Source organism: Fringilla coelebs, assembly GCF_963513975.1.
Source record: "Fringilla coelebs genome assembly, chromosome: 8".
NCBI lineage: Eukaryota > Metazoa > Chordata > Aves > Passeriformes > Fringillidae > Fringilla > Fringilla coelebs.
Window position 1 is genome coordinate 10,597,697 of NC_140066.1, and position 13,016 is coordinate 10,610,712.

Below are 13,016 nucleotides of genomic sequence, written 5' to 3' on the forward strand. Positions count from 1 at the left end.
TCCAGTTAATTTGCTGAGCTTTTATGTTAGCTTTTATCAGGAGAAAAAAATGCTTTCCAGCACATAGTTTATTCACAGTGACATATAAAATGAGACTGATGACAATCGACACAGGTTTAAGGCAGCTTGTTTGACAAGCAGCTCATGATGGTTTGGACAGTTATCTGGAGGGCTTTCTTTCCATACTTCATTGTTTGCAGCCAATGCACAACCTTTCCAATGTGGAACCACCTTTGCACATACATATCAGAGAATGCACTCAGTTTTCTCTTGAATTTTGCTTTCAGTCATGTACCTGCAGTCATTTTGTTTAATACCATAATGGGTTATTTAGTTTTGTTATCAACCTCTGCTTTCTCAATCTTCTGTCCTGTGAGGAACTGCCATATTCCTCCTCTGTAGTTCTCATTTCCCAGGGCATATACGAAGGCATCCACCGTTGGCACAGTCTTGGCAATAAGAGCAGGAATCTGCCATGAGACACAACATTTATTACTAGGAAAACACTGAGAAGCCAGTGGGCTGATGTCAGCCTATGTTTAGTTTCCCTTTACCAAAAAAAAGCCTGGCTCCAATAGCATTAGCTTGCTACTCCCAGAGAGGGGAGAAGGAAAAGCAATTTGACTGGTGGGAAGTCCTACTCAGGAAATTAGTTTCCAGGAGAAAGAGTTTAGGTTGGCATTGCCTGAAACAGGGATAATTCAGTTGAGAGTGAATACCAACACTCAGGAGGAGTGAAAGGTGTGCCATGGACGCCTTTGGATGGATAAACAGGCTGATGTTGCTAACACATTTAATGTGGGATACTGAATACAGTAATGCATCTGGTGACCTGAAACTGGGCTGATTTTGGGGCATGGAATGAAAGTTGAAAGGTTTGATGTGATATTACTGAGTCCCAGCAGTAGCTTTGGAGCCAAGACTCATAGAAGAAAAGGGAAAAAGGAGGCAGCAGAGCCTTAGGAGTGATCGATTACAGCTTCCCTGAGGGGAGAGAAGTATTAGAAATATGAATGAGACAACCATCCTCTTTAAAACTGAAAACTCTGAGCTAGTACCTTACTCTGGGAAGGATACAAAAAGCTCCTACATGGCACAGAACAGTACAGGTTACACACCCCTAACTAACTGCTGAAGAAAAATACCCCTGACTTCCTAAATTTTTGCTTGATCAGAGCAGTAATGCAATGCCTGTTATATCACTGTGCTTGCCTGTTTTCACTAAAAATGGTAGATGAACAGAATGCTTTGAGGAAAAGGACTACTTCTTATATATGTTTTTACAAATAAATCCAGTAGTGAGTAAATTGGCAATGCTCCACAGAGACAGAGAGAGGGAGGGAGGAAATGTCACTTTGGGGTCTGGGGGGCACCCACGTACCATGCGGTATTTTGGTGGAATGAACATCACGTTTTCCACTGCTGCATAGGAGCACAGGAGGCAATAGGGACCCCAGCAAATGACCAACGTCTTCAGTGGCAAGCCAGTATTAAACTGGAAAACAAGATTGTGTTTCACAATCACACACTGCAACAAATGGATGGGAGAGGTCCTGTGGTTTGTGTTCAGCAGCAGGAGAGGATCAGCCAACAGGATATGGGACAGAACAGTGCAGCAGCACCAAAGCCCTGATCCTGGGTGTGGGTGGGGAGTGACAGAGGTGACAAAACACCTCTGGTAGATCAGATAAATCTGTGTGTGCTAGATATAGAAGCCATGGCCAGTAGCTTCTCCTGAGGGGAGAGAGCAGTTGAAATTTAAGTGAAATTAAAGCAATTGAAAATTAAGTGAAAATTTAAGTGAAAATTTGAAAACAGATTAAAAGGAATGTTATTTTGCTGACTTCCTAGATGGTCTTGCAGACAAACTGTGTGAAGGCACTGCTATGCTGGTGCAACAAATGGATGCAGTAGCTGTGTTGTGGTAGGAGCATTTCTCTGTCCTTTATGCTAGAGCCTATCCATGGTGTTCATGGCCAGCTGTTCCCAAGTATCTTATAAATATTAATGACTAAGGAAGTGATAATTTCACCTTTAAATTTTCTGCATTGTAACTTTGTCTGCACAGCTACAGAGTATTGTGAGAAAGAAATCACATGCTAGTGCATACAAACTCACTGGAAAAAAGTAATAGACATAATGAACACTGAGATTTGTTCAAGAAATATATAGAGGACACAAGTATTCATTCCAGTCAGATACAAACAAGTCTGCCTGACTGTCAATTTAACATTTCTCTTGAGATCTGACTGTCTTTACTGAGTGCAGGGGCTGGGCTGTGTCCACCAGCCATGCAGCCGCAGACTGTACAGCCTGCACCTCAGCAAACAACTCATATCATCACCACATTAGATTCCCATAAACCTGCCCCACTGGAGCAATTCCTTTTTTTCCAGCTCGTAAAGATTTCTGACTTTCCTCAGCCAAGTGTTAACACAATGTGTATGGGAAGACCCTTCTCCCCCCATGGGGTGTTTCCTTGCAGAGCTGTAGTTCTGTCTGACTTCCTCAGCCATAAGCCAAAGGCCTGTAGCAAAGCAGGAAATAACAATCCTTCCTGAGATAAATTTCCCTGGATAAAAACTGATATGCTGTTGGTAAATATTCTGTATGCTCTGTGTTTGTTTTTTGAGGAGAGTTGGACCAGTGTTGATGGACAAAATCTTCAGGATCACTGGTGCAACTTCCTCTTTGATGGGGAAATGTGGCCATCTGGTAAAATGCTGACATTTCCAAGGATGGTGTTTCCATGAACTTTCTGAATGGCCCCATCCTGTGTTGCACTACCCTCCTACTCAAGTAGCACTGGAGAGTTAGGACAGAAGGAGCTGAGTCAAAGTCTTTGTGAAAGAAATTGGGTTTTTTTCAAGGCCTAGGTCTCTACTGATTACAGCCCTATTATGTCACAGTGATTGCAGGGGTTCAGGGAGCTTTCTTACCTTAAAGTGCCCAGTTTTCCTGAACTTTTGGTGTATGGACTGATAGGCTGTCAGCATGATGAAGCCTGGGATCATAAAATTGAAAGTGGACAGAGCAAAAAGGAATGTGACATAGTTTCTGGGAAAGGTGAGGAGGGAAGAAAAAAAGAGGGTGTTAATTCAAGTCTAGTGCATCTATGTAAACTTGCTGTAAGTATTTACCAAATTGTAATTTAAAAATTGCTAAAACCACTTTTGTCAACGTGCTTCAGCTGCATTTGCTGAAGGCCAGTTAAGCTGTGCCATGCTATTATGTGTGGGATGGATAGTCTTGTAGAAAATCACAACAGGTATTCGTATTCTAAACCCAAACACCACTACTCAGACATCTGTGCTGGTCTACATAAAGCCAAAAGCTTTATGAAAATATTCTGAAACTATTCTGAAAATATTATGAAACTATTCTGAAAGAGTTTCCAGCCCTAAACCCAGAAAAGATGCAGCATACAGATGAGTGAGGGAGTGGCAGAAAGCTGAGCACCAGGCTGTCCCACAGAGGAACCTGACTTCAGGTGTTTTTTCCATGTGCCACCATGCAAGTCCTGCCTGCCCTGTCCCAGCTGCTGAGGAGGGACATCTGCCCCAGGAAGAGTGCTGGGCACAGCTGGGGGTTTGTGTGCCACCAAGGCTATCCTAGGGGATGGCAGCCTCCACTCTGCTCCTGTGGGAGCTGGCCCTGGCCCTCACCTGTCCCCTTTGCTGTAGTCCAGGGTGCAGCAGGTTCGGAGGGGTTCGTAGTCGTATTCTCCCCACCCCAATAAGGGCATCACGGACCAGAAGGCAGCAAACAGCCATGCAAACACCATCATGGAGGCAGCTGTGCTCCACTGCAGCCTGCTCCCTGTGGGAAGAGGAAAGGGGTTCTCCATGCCCTGAACAAAACCACTGGAAACAGCTGTCAGGCCCTTGGGCCTCAGGCAGAAACAAGCAGTTCATGCTTTGCATCCTGAAGCTGACCTGAGTCTGGAGGAATCAGTCTTCCATAAAATATGAAGGAAACTTTTAGGAAACAGCAAACTGTACTTCCCTTTTGTGTGTTTTACTTAGACAAATGCTGTATTGCTGCTCAGCTTTGTACCACACTGGTGATACAGCTGCTATTACAAACATTACATTCCTGAGCTTTGGGAATGTGTTTAAGGACACAGGTGAGGCAGTGAGTACAATGAACAGGGTGATGCAATAAGCAGTGTTTGAAGAAACTGAGTCCCATTGCAGAGTGTGGGTCAGGTCAGAAATGTGACTCTGCACACACTCTCCAGCTCTTGCCCTCTTCCTTCCTGCCAGGCCAGGAGGGTGTGGATGTCTCATATACCCTGTTCTAAAAATACAGCCTGAGAACAAAGCTTGTTCTAAAAATACTCCTGGACAAGTAATTTTGCCCTTAAGATCATCACTTAGCCTATAATAGGAAATGTGAAGCTCAGCATTAGTAATTTTAAAATAATTTTATAATAAAGTGTTCCCTTGTGCCTATCTCATCTGGTTCCATCAAATACTATAGGAATGTAATGGAAGATTGGAGACTTGAGAGGATACAGGAAGTACTTCTTCATGGAGAAGGCAGGCAGGCTTCCTTGCTGCTAGGGGTTATTGTGCTAGCCTCACTGCTTGCATGTAAAAAGGTCTAGATAATTTTGTTACTGAGGCCAGTGTCTGTCATCATGCAGCCCATGACGCCAGCAGCACCAGCAAGGAGAACAGTGACTTTCCCCAGCACTCCTTCCTAATCCAATCTCCCATTAGGGACAAGTAATGATGTAATTTTCACTGAGGTTGGGAAGCAATCTTTTTGTCTGCCCTTGGACAGCAGCATCATGACATCAGGCAGGAAGATTCAGGCCAATTCTGATCTGTCCCTGAGAGGTGAAGGACTGGGGATGAGGTGCATTTATTTTTAGACCTGGTGAAATCAGCTGCTGGTTGACCCTTCAGAAATATTTACACACACATCGCAGGTAGCTAAATATGTACAAATGTAAAATTAAACAAGCTTGAGGTTATTTTACTCAGAAAAAACACTTTCAGTACAAGAACAGTGAAAAAATTGTTCTGTCCTCACGTGGCAAAATTGTCCTCCCCGGAGAAGGCTGAAAGCAAGAGCACAAGTTGAGAGCAGTTCAGTTGTTTTTGTACACAGCAGGCCCTTGCTTTACCTTAAATGCCCTTTCTTGGCCTGATAAAATTTGATGTACTAGCCATGCAGGTCCTAATTCAATTAAATGCATGTGTATGGGGTTCAGCATATGCTTACAGATATAATTCTTAATTAGGGCCCTGTGCTGGAAGTTTGGTCCTATTAAGTCAAATCACTCTTGTGCTTTCGTTTTCTCTCTTTGAAAAGCAAAAGGGAAGCCTCTCTTTTCCACACAGTGAAATAGTAATACAAGGAATTTTCAACTATTTCTCTAATTGCTTTGGAACAGAAAGACTGCTCCCTCATCATTCAAAGATTATTAAAATTGTCATGCCAAAAGATGAACTTTTAGCAAGTGCTAGATACAGCATGGTACCTTAATTCTTTTGATCATGAAAGCCAATTTTTAGTGATATAATCATAACTATATCTGGGGCTTTAGTTTTTGGAAACATTTATGAATGTATTTTTGTAAGATTTATGATTTATTCAAACAATTAGCTGATTTTCACAGACTGAAAAATACATCTCTGACACTGGGCTACATTTCAGCTAGATTTCAGTCTGCTGTTCAAAAAGAGTGTCTGAAATAAAAGGTCAACAGGACTTTCTACAATGGAGGGGAAAAATAGTCCCTTTTTCTCATTCTTGCAAATGGCTAAGTTATAACAGCTGTATAATATTAGGTTATAATATATACCAGGACAGGATATGACTTGTACCAAATGTAATGGCATGCATCATTTAAAATTAGCTAAGTTTGTCAAAGACAGAAATATTTGAAAATCTGACAAGGAAAAACATATATCAGTCATAAATAAAATAGGTGTTAGCACCTACTTCATCTGCAGTGCAAAAAGCACCAGTCACTGGTGCTCACAAGTATTCAATTTTTGTAGGAATAAGAAAGCTGTAATGTGTAATAGCTTATTTTGTGCATATCATTATAAAAAGGTCTTTAAAATAATCTAATTAAGGGATTTTTTTACTCAATTTTTTTTTAAAATTTTGCTGTGTTTCACCATCATCTTAGACTGTCTTGGTGATTACTTCCTGCTTCAGTGAAAAACACAAGATGTGTAAAAGCATCAACATTTTGTCAGGGAAAACTGATAGAGGTGCAAAGCTAGATGAAGGGAATGCAGTCAATGTGACAGGAGTTTAGGACTTCCTAATTTGACAGAGCTGACAGCTGCAATTTTAGCAAATGGTAGTTTGGTAATCTTTGAATACTGATATAATAACCCAGGTTACCTTGGTTGTTAAGGATTAGATAAAAGCCACTGTAATTCTAATTTTAGAAATTGAATGCTGCTGTGAAATCCCTGCTGGTTTTGTTTGTCTTCTCTTTTATAATATTGAGAGAAATACTGATATAAATCACTTCAGATTTTCTGTTTCCCCCTGATTCTGAAATGCAAGATTAAAATTTATGTATTTTTTTCCTTTTAAATCTATAACTTTGTGCTGTGCTTATGATCTGACCAGGATCCTTCCCCACTTCCTAAACTTCTAATGGCAGTGAATGGCCAGAGGGGAATGACAATGTCTTCCTTGATCTAAACTATCACCTTCTGTCCTGAATACCTGCCTGCTGAGAGACAGCTTCCTCAGAATCTACCCTTTTCTTCTTCACTGTCAGGCACTAACATATAACTACTTCTGTTTTCTCCTTTTCCCCCAATGATCAAATTTCAAAATCTTTTTTTTTCCCATTTTGCTAGGGATTGACATTGATACCCTTCAGACTCCCCTGCTATCTCTCCTTTTATTGCATACTTTTAAGTTATTTCTCTAGTTCTCTCCTCTTTGCTGTGAAAGTAGCATCTCATAGACCGCAGAGCCACACTTAGGGGATGAAAAGAGAGTTGCCCAGTGTGCATGCCTAGAAGTAAAAAAAAACAAGAGAGGGGAGAGTAAATATCCTGACCTTCTCTGTCATGTGGGCTGATAATACTATTTTTTTCCATATGCCAAGCAATACCAACCTGATTTCTGCTGAGTGACTTGTCTAGTTATCAATACACTTTAAAGGTAGTGCTTTGTCACTTAGGGCTGTGCTGACTTCCAAATCTAGAAACCTTGTCAGTTTTCAGAATGTTGGTGAACAAATTTGTGATACTAGCATCCAGAATGGTTGGAAAGTCCCAAGTTATCCTATCATCATAGCAATCTCTTACATTCTCATCAGCTCTTTCTTCCCAGAAATAGGGATGGTGAATAATCAAGTGCCAAGCTGAGGAATGCCACAATGAAGGTTTTCTTGGGAAACTGTTAGAATGTAAAAAAACTGGGGATGATGTAATTGAGCTTGGAAGGAGTACCAGATCCTAGGGAATGAAGACAAAAGGCTGATAGCTTTGTATTTTAAGTAAAGGTATTTTGTACCTTCTGTACAGGCATGCAACATGCACCAGTGTCAACAGGAGTTTAATGTATGGATTGAGAACACAGTATAGCCTGTGGGCTTGCTGAAGCACATCTATGAAATATGACTTAATCTTCCTTGCAATCAGCATGTGAAGAATTGAACAAGAAGGGGCTGGTTTTCCTGGAATAACCACAGGGCATGAGCACCTTCTGGGTATTTAGTTTTGTTGTTCAAAATGTTTGCTTTAGGAGCCATGTTTGGCCATCAGTAAGTAACAATTTGAGCAAAGTAAAGAAGCTTGTGCCCTTAGGGTCTGTCTGTCCTCTTAAGGTAGTGTATGTTTTTGACTGGAGGAGTGCATGACACAAAAGCATTAAAGTCAATGTGGCAGAGAGTAAAATGTCTTTCCCAGAGATGCTTATTTTCAGGCTCTCTCTTGTAAAATACAGATGCTCCTCTTCCAGTTCCAAATGCATTTCAGTGTCCACGGGGTGTTAGCATGGATTTAGCTCACAGTCTGCATTATTTGGGGCCTTTGTCTAGGCATGAAAAAATACATTTCTTTGCCTGAGCTGGATTCCTGCAAAAATTGCAGAACAAAAACATTTGCAGCCTTTCCTCAACAGGATCATCAGACTGACCATATTCCCTGTGTGCTTTGGGTGTGTTTTGCCATTTGCTGCTGGACTAATGTGGAGGCTCTGTGGGCAAAAAAAGTCTTTTGTCCCCCAAAATACCTGTGTGTTGCACAAAGGGGCTGCTGAGCTCTGTCTGCCCTGTCATGCCTCTGCACGGGCTCTGTTCCAGCCACCATCTCTGCAGAGGCAGCTCTCTGCTTACATCAAATTTATCTGTCATTAGTAAACTCTGCATGGACATGATGATCTCCTTGGTACACAGCAAGGTGTTGGATGAAAGCCCAAGATGAACAGATTTTTCTTCAATATGAGGAATTGGATTTTATTCGGGATTTTGTTTTAAAGTTTACTTATGGATTTAAAGAAAGCACAGCAAGAGGGTCACAAATTAGATGTGATCAGGACAAGGAAATATCTCCTGAAGGTTGTTGATAATTTCCCCTGTATGGGAAGAGGTCCTTTGGAGAAACTGTTTATATTTGCTGTGTCTAGCGTGTAAGAAAAACAAACATATATAAGATACACAAATAATAAGTATGTGCTTGTTTTGATTCTCAGAAACCTGAGCCAGCTGCCTTTTGCAACACATGGGTAAGGTTGTGAGCCCTTACTTGTGCAGTAGTGATGGTATCGGTCCCAGGCGACAGCTGCGCTGGAGCTAATGCTGGCCAGGGCTGTCAGGAAGCCATGGAATCCATGGATTTGACAGCCATCAGAGCCATAGGGCCAGTATCTGTCAACAAATAAGGAATATGTTAAGGAAATGATAGAGAAAGGTGAAGACATGTTTGGAAATTGCATTAACAGAGAAGGTAAAATGATAGCCTGTGCTTGTCCTGAGAATCTGTCTGAGAAACACTGAGAAAAATGTTACTGTGCTTGCTTTTAGGCATTTGCCGGCATTTTTCCTGCTCTGGTGTCTCTTACAGTACAACAGCTATTTGTACTCTTAATACTGAGAAGAAAACATAGCCCTTCATCTGTGTATTGAAAAGTTGGGGTGTTAAAATTTGAAATCTACATTTCATCCAATTATCCAGATCTTCAAGATTTGTCTCCTTTGTGAGGAGCCAATTTGTCAATGTGCAAGTCAGTGCAACACAACAAACAGATAAAGACTTGCAGACAAATTTAGGGTCAATCTAGAGGTTTAGTGAAGTGATATTTTGATATTCAAGTAGCTTCTATTGGTAAAGCTGTCCAGCTAAATGTCTAGTCAGTCTTATAACCTGTCAGTGATGATTTCCAGTAAAATCTGCGTTTCTACTTGCCCAGTAGAACCATGTAGGGTTTTGTTTTGTTGTTTCGGATTGAGGGAATGAGAAGTTTGTCTATGACTTATGGTAAAAAGAGCCATTTAATTAGTTAGACCTCCTAGAACTTAAGGTGCTACTTTTCATGTGGCTCTCCCGAGCATGCTTTAGGAAAACGTTTGTGCCATACCTGAGGAAGCTGGAGAAGGCAGCGATGAAGGCATTGATGCAAATCCCGCAGTCAGCCAGGGCGATGCTGAGAACCAGCAGATTGCTGGGCGTCCGCAGCTCTTTGATTTTGCGGAAAGAAATAATTGTCAAGCCATTCAGACAGAAACCAAGCAGGGCTGAAAGACAGAATTGTTTGGTGTGATTCAACTGGAAATTGAAAATAACTGCAATGATACTGCTGTTTTCTTTGATGAGAGAACAATAATTACAGTGGAATCTTATGCACAGGGAATAGATCTGTAGTGGTCAGTCTGCACGCAAGTTACAAAGGCTTTCAAAAGAGAAGTCAAAGGTGACAGCTCAAGCTAGTGCTTCACACTTCTTCAGTCATGTGGAGCAGAAGCAGTTTGATCTTATTTGTAATTCTGCCTTTTGTTATAATTTGAGAAACTGGATTGTCAGGCTCCATGCAGGGACACATGGTTCAGAGCAAGTGAGATGCAGAGGAGGCAGTTTCAAGAGAGCTGACAGCCAGCACACGCTGCTGGTGTACACATGTCCAGGCCTGACTTTGCTAGAAAATGGTTTGTATTTAATATCCATTGTAACATTCCTTTTTGTTTAAGCACAGAAATCCCATGTTTTAGTCAGCCTGCCTCCCTTTGGGCTTCTGTCTCAGGGTAGCCTACACAGCGCTTGAATTACACCAGCTCAATCTCATTACTGTCCCTCGTCAACAGACTATACATGGAAAGGAATAATCTAATTATGAAAAGCAGTCACTGATAGATTTAAAAAAATAAGTTTATGTTGTTCTTCAGGGAGGGATCCAAACAACCCGAGATATTCACCCAGCACAGACCTGTGCCAATCTGAAGCCCATCCTTCACTAGTTTAAACTCAAGCTTTGTCCTTTAATGCCCTTTTCAAGGCGACCTGAATTATTTTAGCTCTGATGAGGATCTGACTCAACATCCAATCTCTAAGTCTCAGTTAGATGAGAGGCACTATGTCTTTGTGTTCTTCTTGGAAAAAGAAATGCTGTAGCACAGAAAAAATCCATATCCCCTAATTCTGTAAAGTAGTGTAGTTACTTATGCTTATTGTCTTAATTCTGCAGTTACATAAGATGGATGATTTTTTTTTTTTTAGTCAGAAATCCTGCTTCTACCTTAATTGCATTAATGGCTGATGGCATAACCATAGTAACAGCTGATGTGTGTCTATCATTGCACAACACATAACAAAATATTTCCAGGAGAAATATTTGGAGCCATTTGAGATCTGCTGTTTTTATTTCCTCCCTGCCAGACTACCTCCCACCCACAGGGTAAAACTGCTGTCAACTCTCTCAAATGTAGAGAAGCCTTTAGGAGAGATGTGTTCTGAGCATATTTAGAGTAGAGCTGAAGAGTTATTACTATATCAGATTTTTTCTATCTTTTCCCTCTTTTTGGAAGCCTCAGGCTTTACCAGATTCTGCTTTCTTGAAGGTCAGCATGAGTGTACAAATAGAGAACTTACTAATTTTTTTAAAAAAGCATTGAATTTTCATTTTTAGATCAGCAAATATGTTCACTTAATAAAGTGAATGCAACTCTTCACCACAACCTTTCTTTGCAAACTGCACTTAGAAGCTGCCACAATAAAAGGAGAGATCTTCATTGCCTTTGTCTCAGAGTGTTTCAGAAAGTGAATTAATCCTTGATTGTTTAGCTTGGTCTTCTAACCCAGATGACAATAACAAACTTTTACTGCAATCTACTGGGCACATTCTGCTAAAACTTTATGGAAAATACTTATGTTTAGTAAACCATACATGTTTTAGACTACACCTAGTTTTAACTGAAGGTCACCACGGGGCTCTTTGCTGGAACTTCCACAGCTGCAGGACCCTGGCAGGCTGCAGCCCCTGGTACAGGTCAGGGCTGGCAGGGCTGTGGTGCCACAAGCAGGTCCCCAGCAGGACCCAGCTCTGGGGCTCTGCCAGCCCCCAGCACTGTCCCTGTCCTGCTGCTGCTTCCCACCCCTTGGATGGGAGTGGAGCTCCTGCCAGGCTGTGCACATGGCTCAAGGACTGTCAGCCAGGCTTAGCCCTGTTTAGGCAGCAGCCTGCCCCCGGGCAAGAGCTAGAAGCTTTTTCCCCTCTCTTCCAAGGAAGAGTGTCTGACAGCATTTCCAGCTTTCCTTTGCAGCCAGATATGAGCTCAGGTGCAAGGCAAAGGTGAGCTCCCCGTTCATGGGGTGAGCTAAGGAACATTTATCCCACTCTGAGGGTGCTCACAGCTTCTCCTCCTCTGCTGCTGGGCCCCATGATTCCCACATCCCCCTCTGATCAGCACTATGCAGGAATGGCATCCCAGGCCCTGGGGCTGACACCAACATTATCCTAGCTATGAGCCTTTGCTAGCTGCTAGGTAGATAGAAATTCTCAGTTTTGTTGCAGTCTCTCAATAAGTGAAATATACCTTATGGAAAAATAACATTGGCTAAATTAAATTGATATGGTTTGTTACTTTTACCCAGCAGCCATTAATTGCAGTGCTACCAACGCAGTCTGGATGTATGCTAACAGTTTACAGGGTTTTTTTGAGCAATCATGTTTGATTGTAAGACAGCCATCACAACCCACAAGACAAGCAGTCCAATTTTATTGAGAGATTATCAGTCATTTCAACTTCTTTCCCCAGAGGAAGATAAAATTGCCTTTAAAGGTCAACAACAAAATATTACATCCCAAATTCCTGAGAAGAGAGCTGAGTAGCAAGTACTTCACTGCCACAGCTATGCATAGAGTGCAGATCTTCACAGCAAAGGGCTTGCAGCTCACCCTGATTTACTCACCAGAAATACTGGTGATGTAGCCACAGTAATCAGGGTCAGCATACCGCAAATGCTGCTGTTCACCTCAATTTTCCTTCTCCCCTCTTACCGGAAATAATAGGAGGAAAAAATCTTCTTGCTGCCGAGGTCCCACACCAAACTTACCTTCTACCAGCAGGGCAGTGCCAATGGCAAACACTTCTATTTCAGTGAAGCCTTCAGGGAGAGGGTGTGCAGTGACCATTCTTATGGTAAATATGCCAAAAGATTTAACCTCTGCCCTCTGCTATAGCTGCGGGGCTGCCTTTTCTCTGGATCTCTCTACTTCCAGTAGCCCAAGGCTTCTTAAAGGAGCAGCTCACGTGCAAACACATGCTGTTATTATATAAAAGCTTTGGGGTTTTTACTCCCACCACTACAATCCCTGCAGGAATGTTATTAATGATGGGACTAGCATCAGCCCGCACTCCCCCTTCCCCTGCAAATCGTATTTCAGACACCAGCAAAATGAAAGCATTCATGGCAATTACAACAAGTTCTTTGTAGACACAAGATTAAGAAACCTGTCCAGTTAATTTTGCAACACTGGAAAAGAATTAAATGTTGTGGAACAAAGGAAACATGTAATTGGGGAGTGACCTGAAA

The 13,016-nt window shown here is 41.8% G+C and overlaps 1 protein-coding gene across 1 annotated transcript; it reads right to left on the reverse strand.

The window, feature by feature from the left end:
• Nucleotides 1-326: 326 nt before the first annotated feature.
• On the reverse strand, nucleotides 327-12,615 carry RGR (retinal G protein coupled receptor; the record flags this gene model as incomplete). The annotated part of the gene is made up of 7 exons (XM_084210526.1): nucleotides 327-470; nucleotides 1,382-1,495; nucleotides 2,940-3,057; nucleotides 3,666-3,819; nucleotides 8,736-8,857; nucleotides 9,568-9,724; nucleotides 12,537-12,615. 7 exons carry the CDS (start codon nucleotides 12,613-12,615, stop codon nucleotides 327-329), a joined length of 888 nt encoding a protein of 295 aa, XP_084066652.1.
• Between the last annotated feature and the right edge of the window lie 401 nt (nucleotides 12,616-13,016).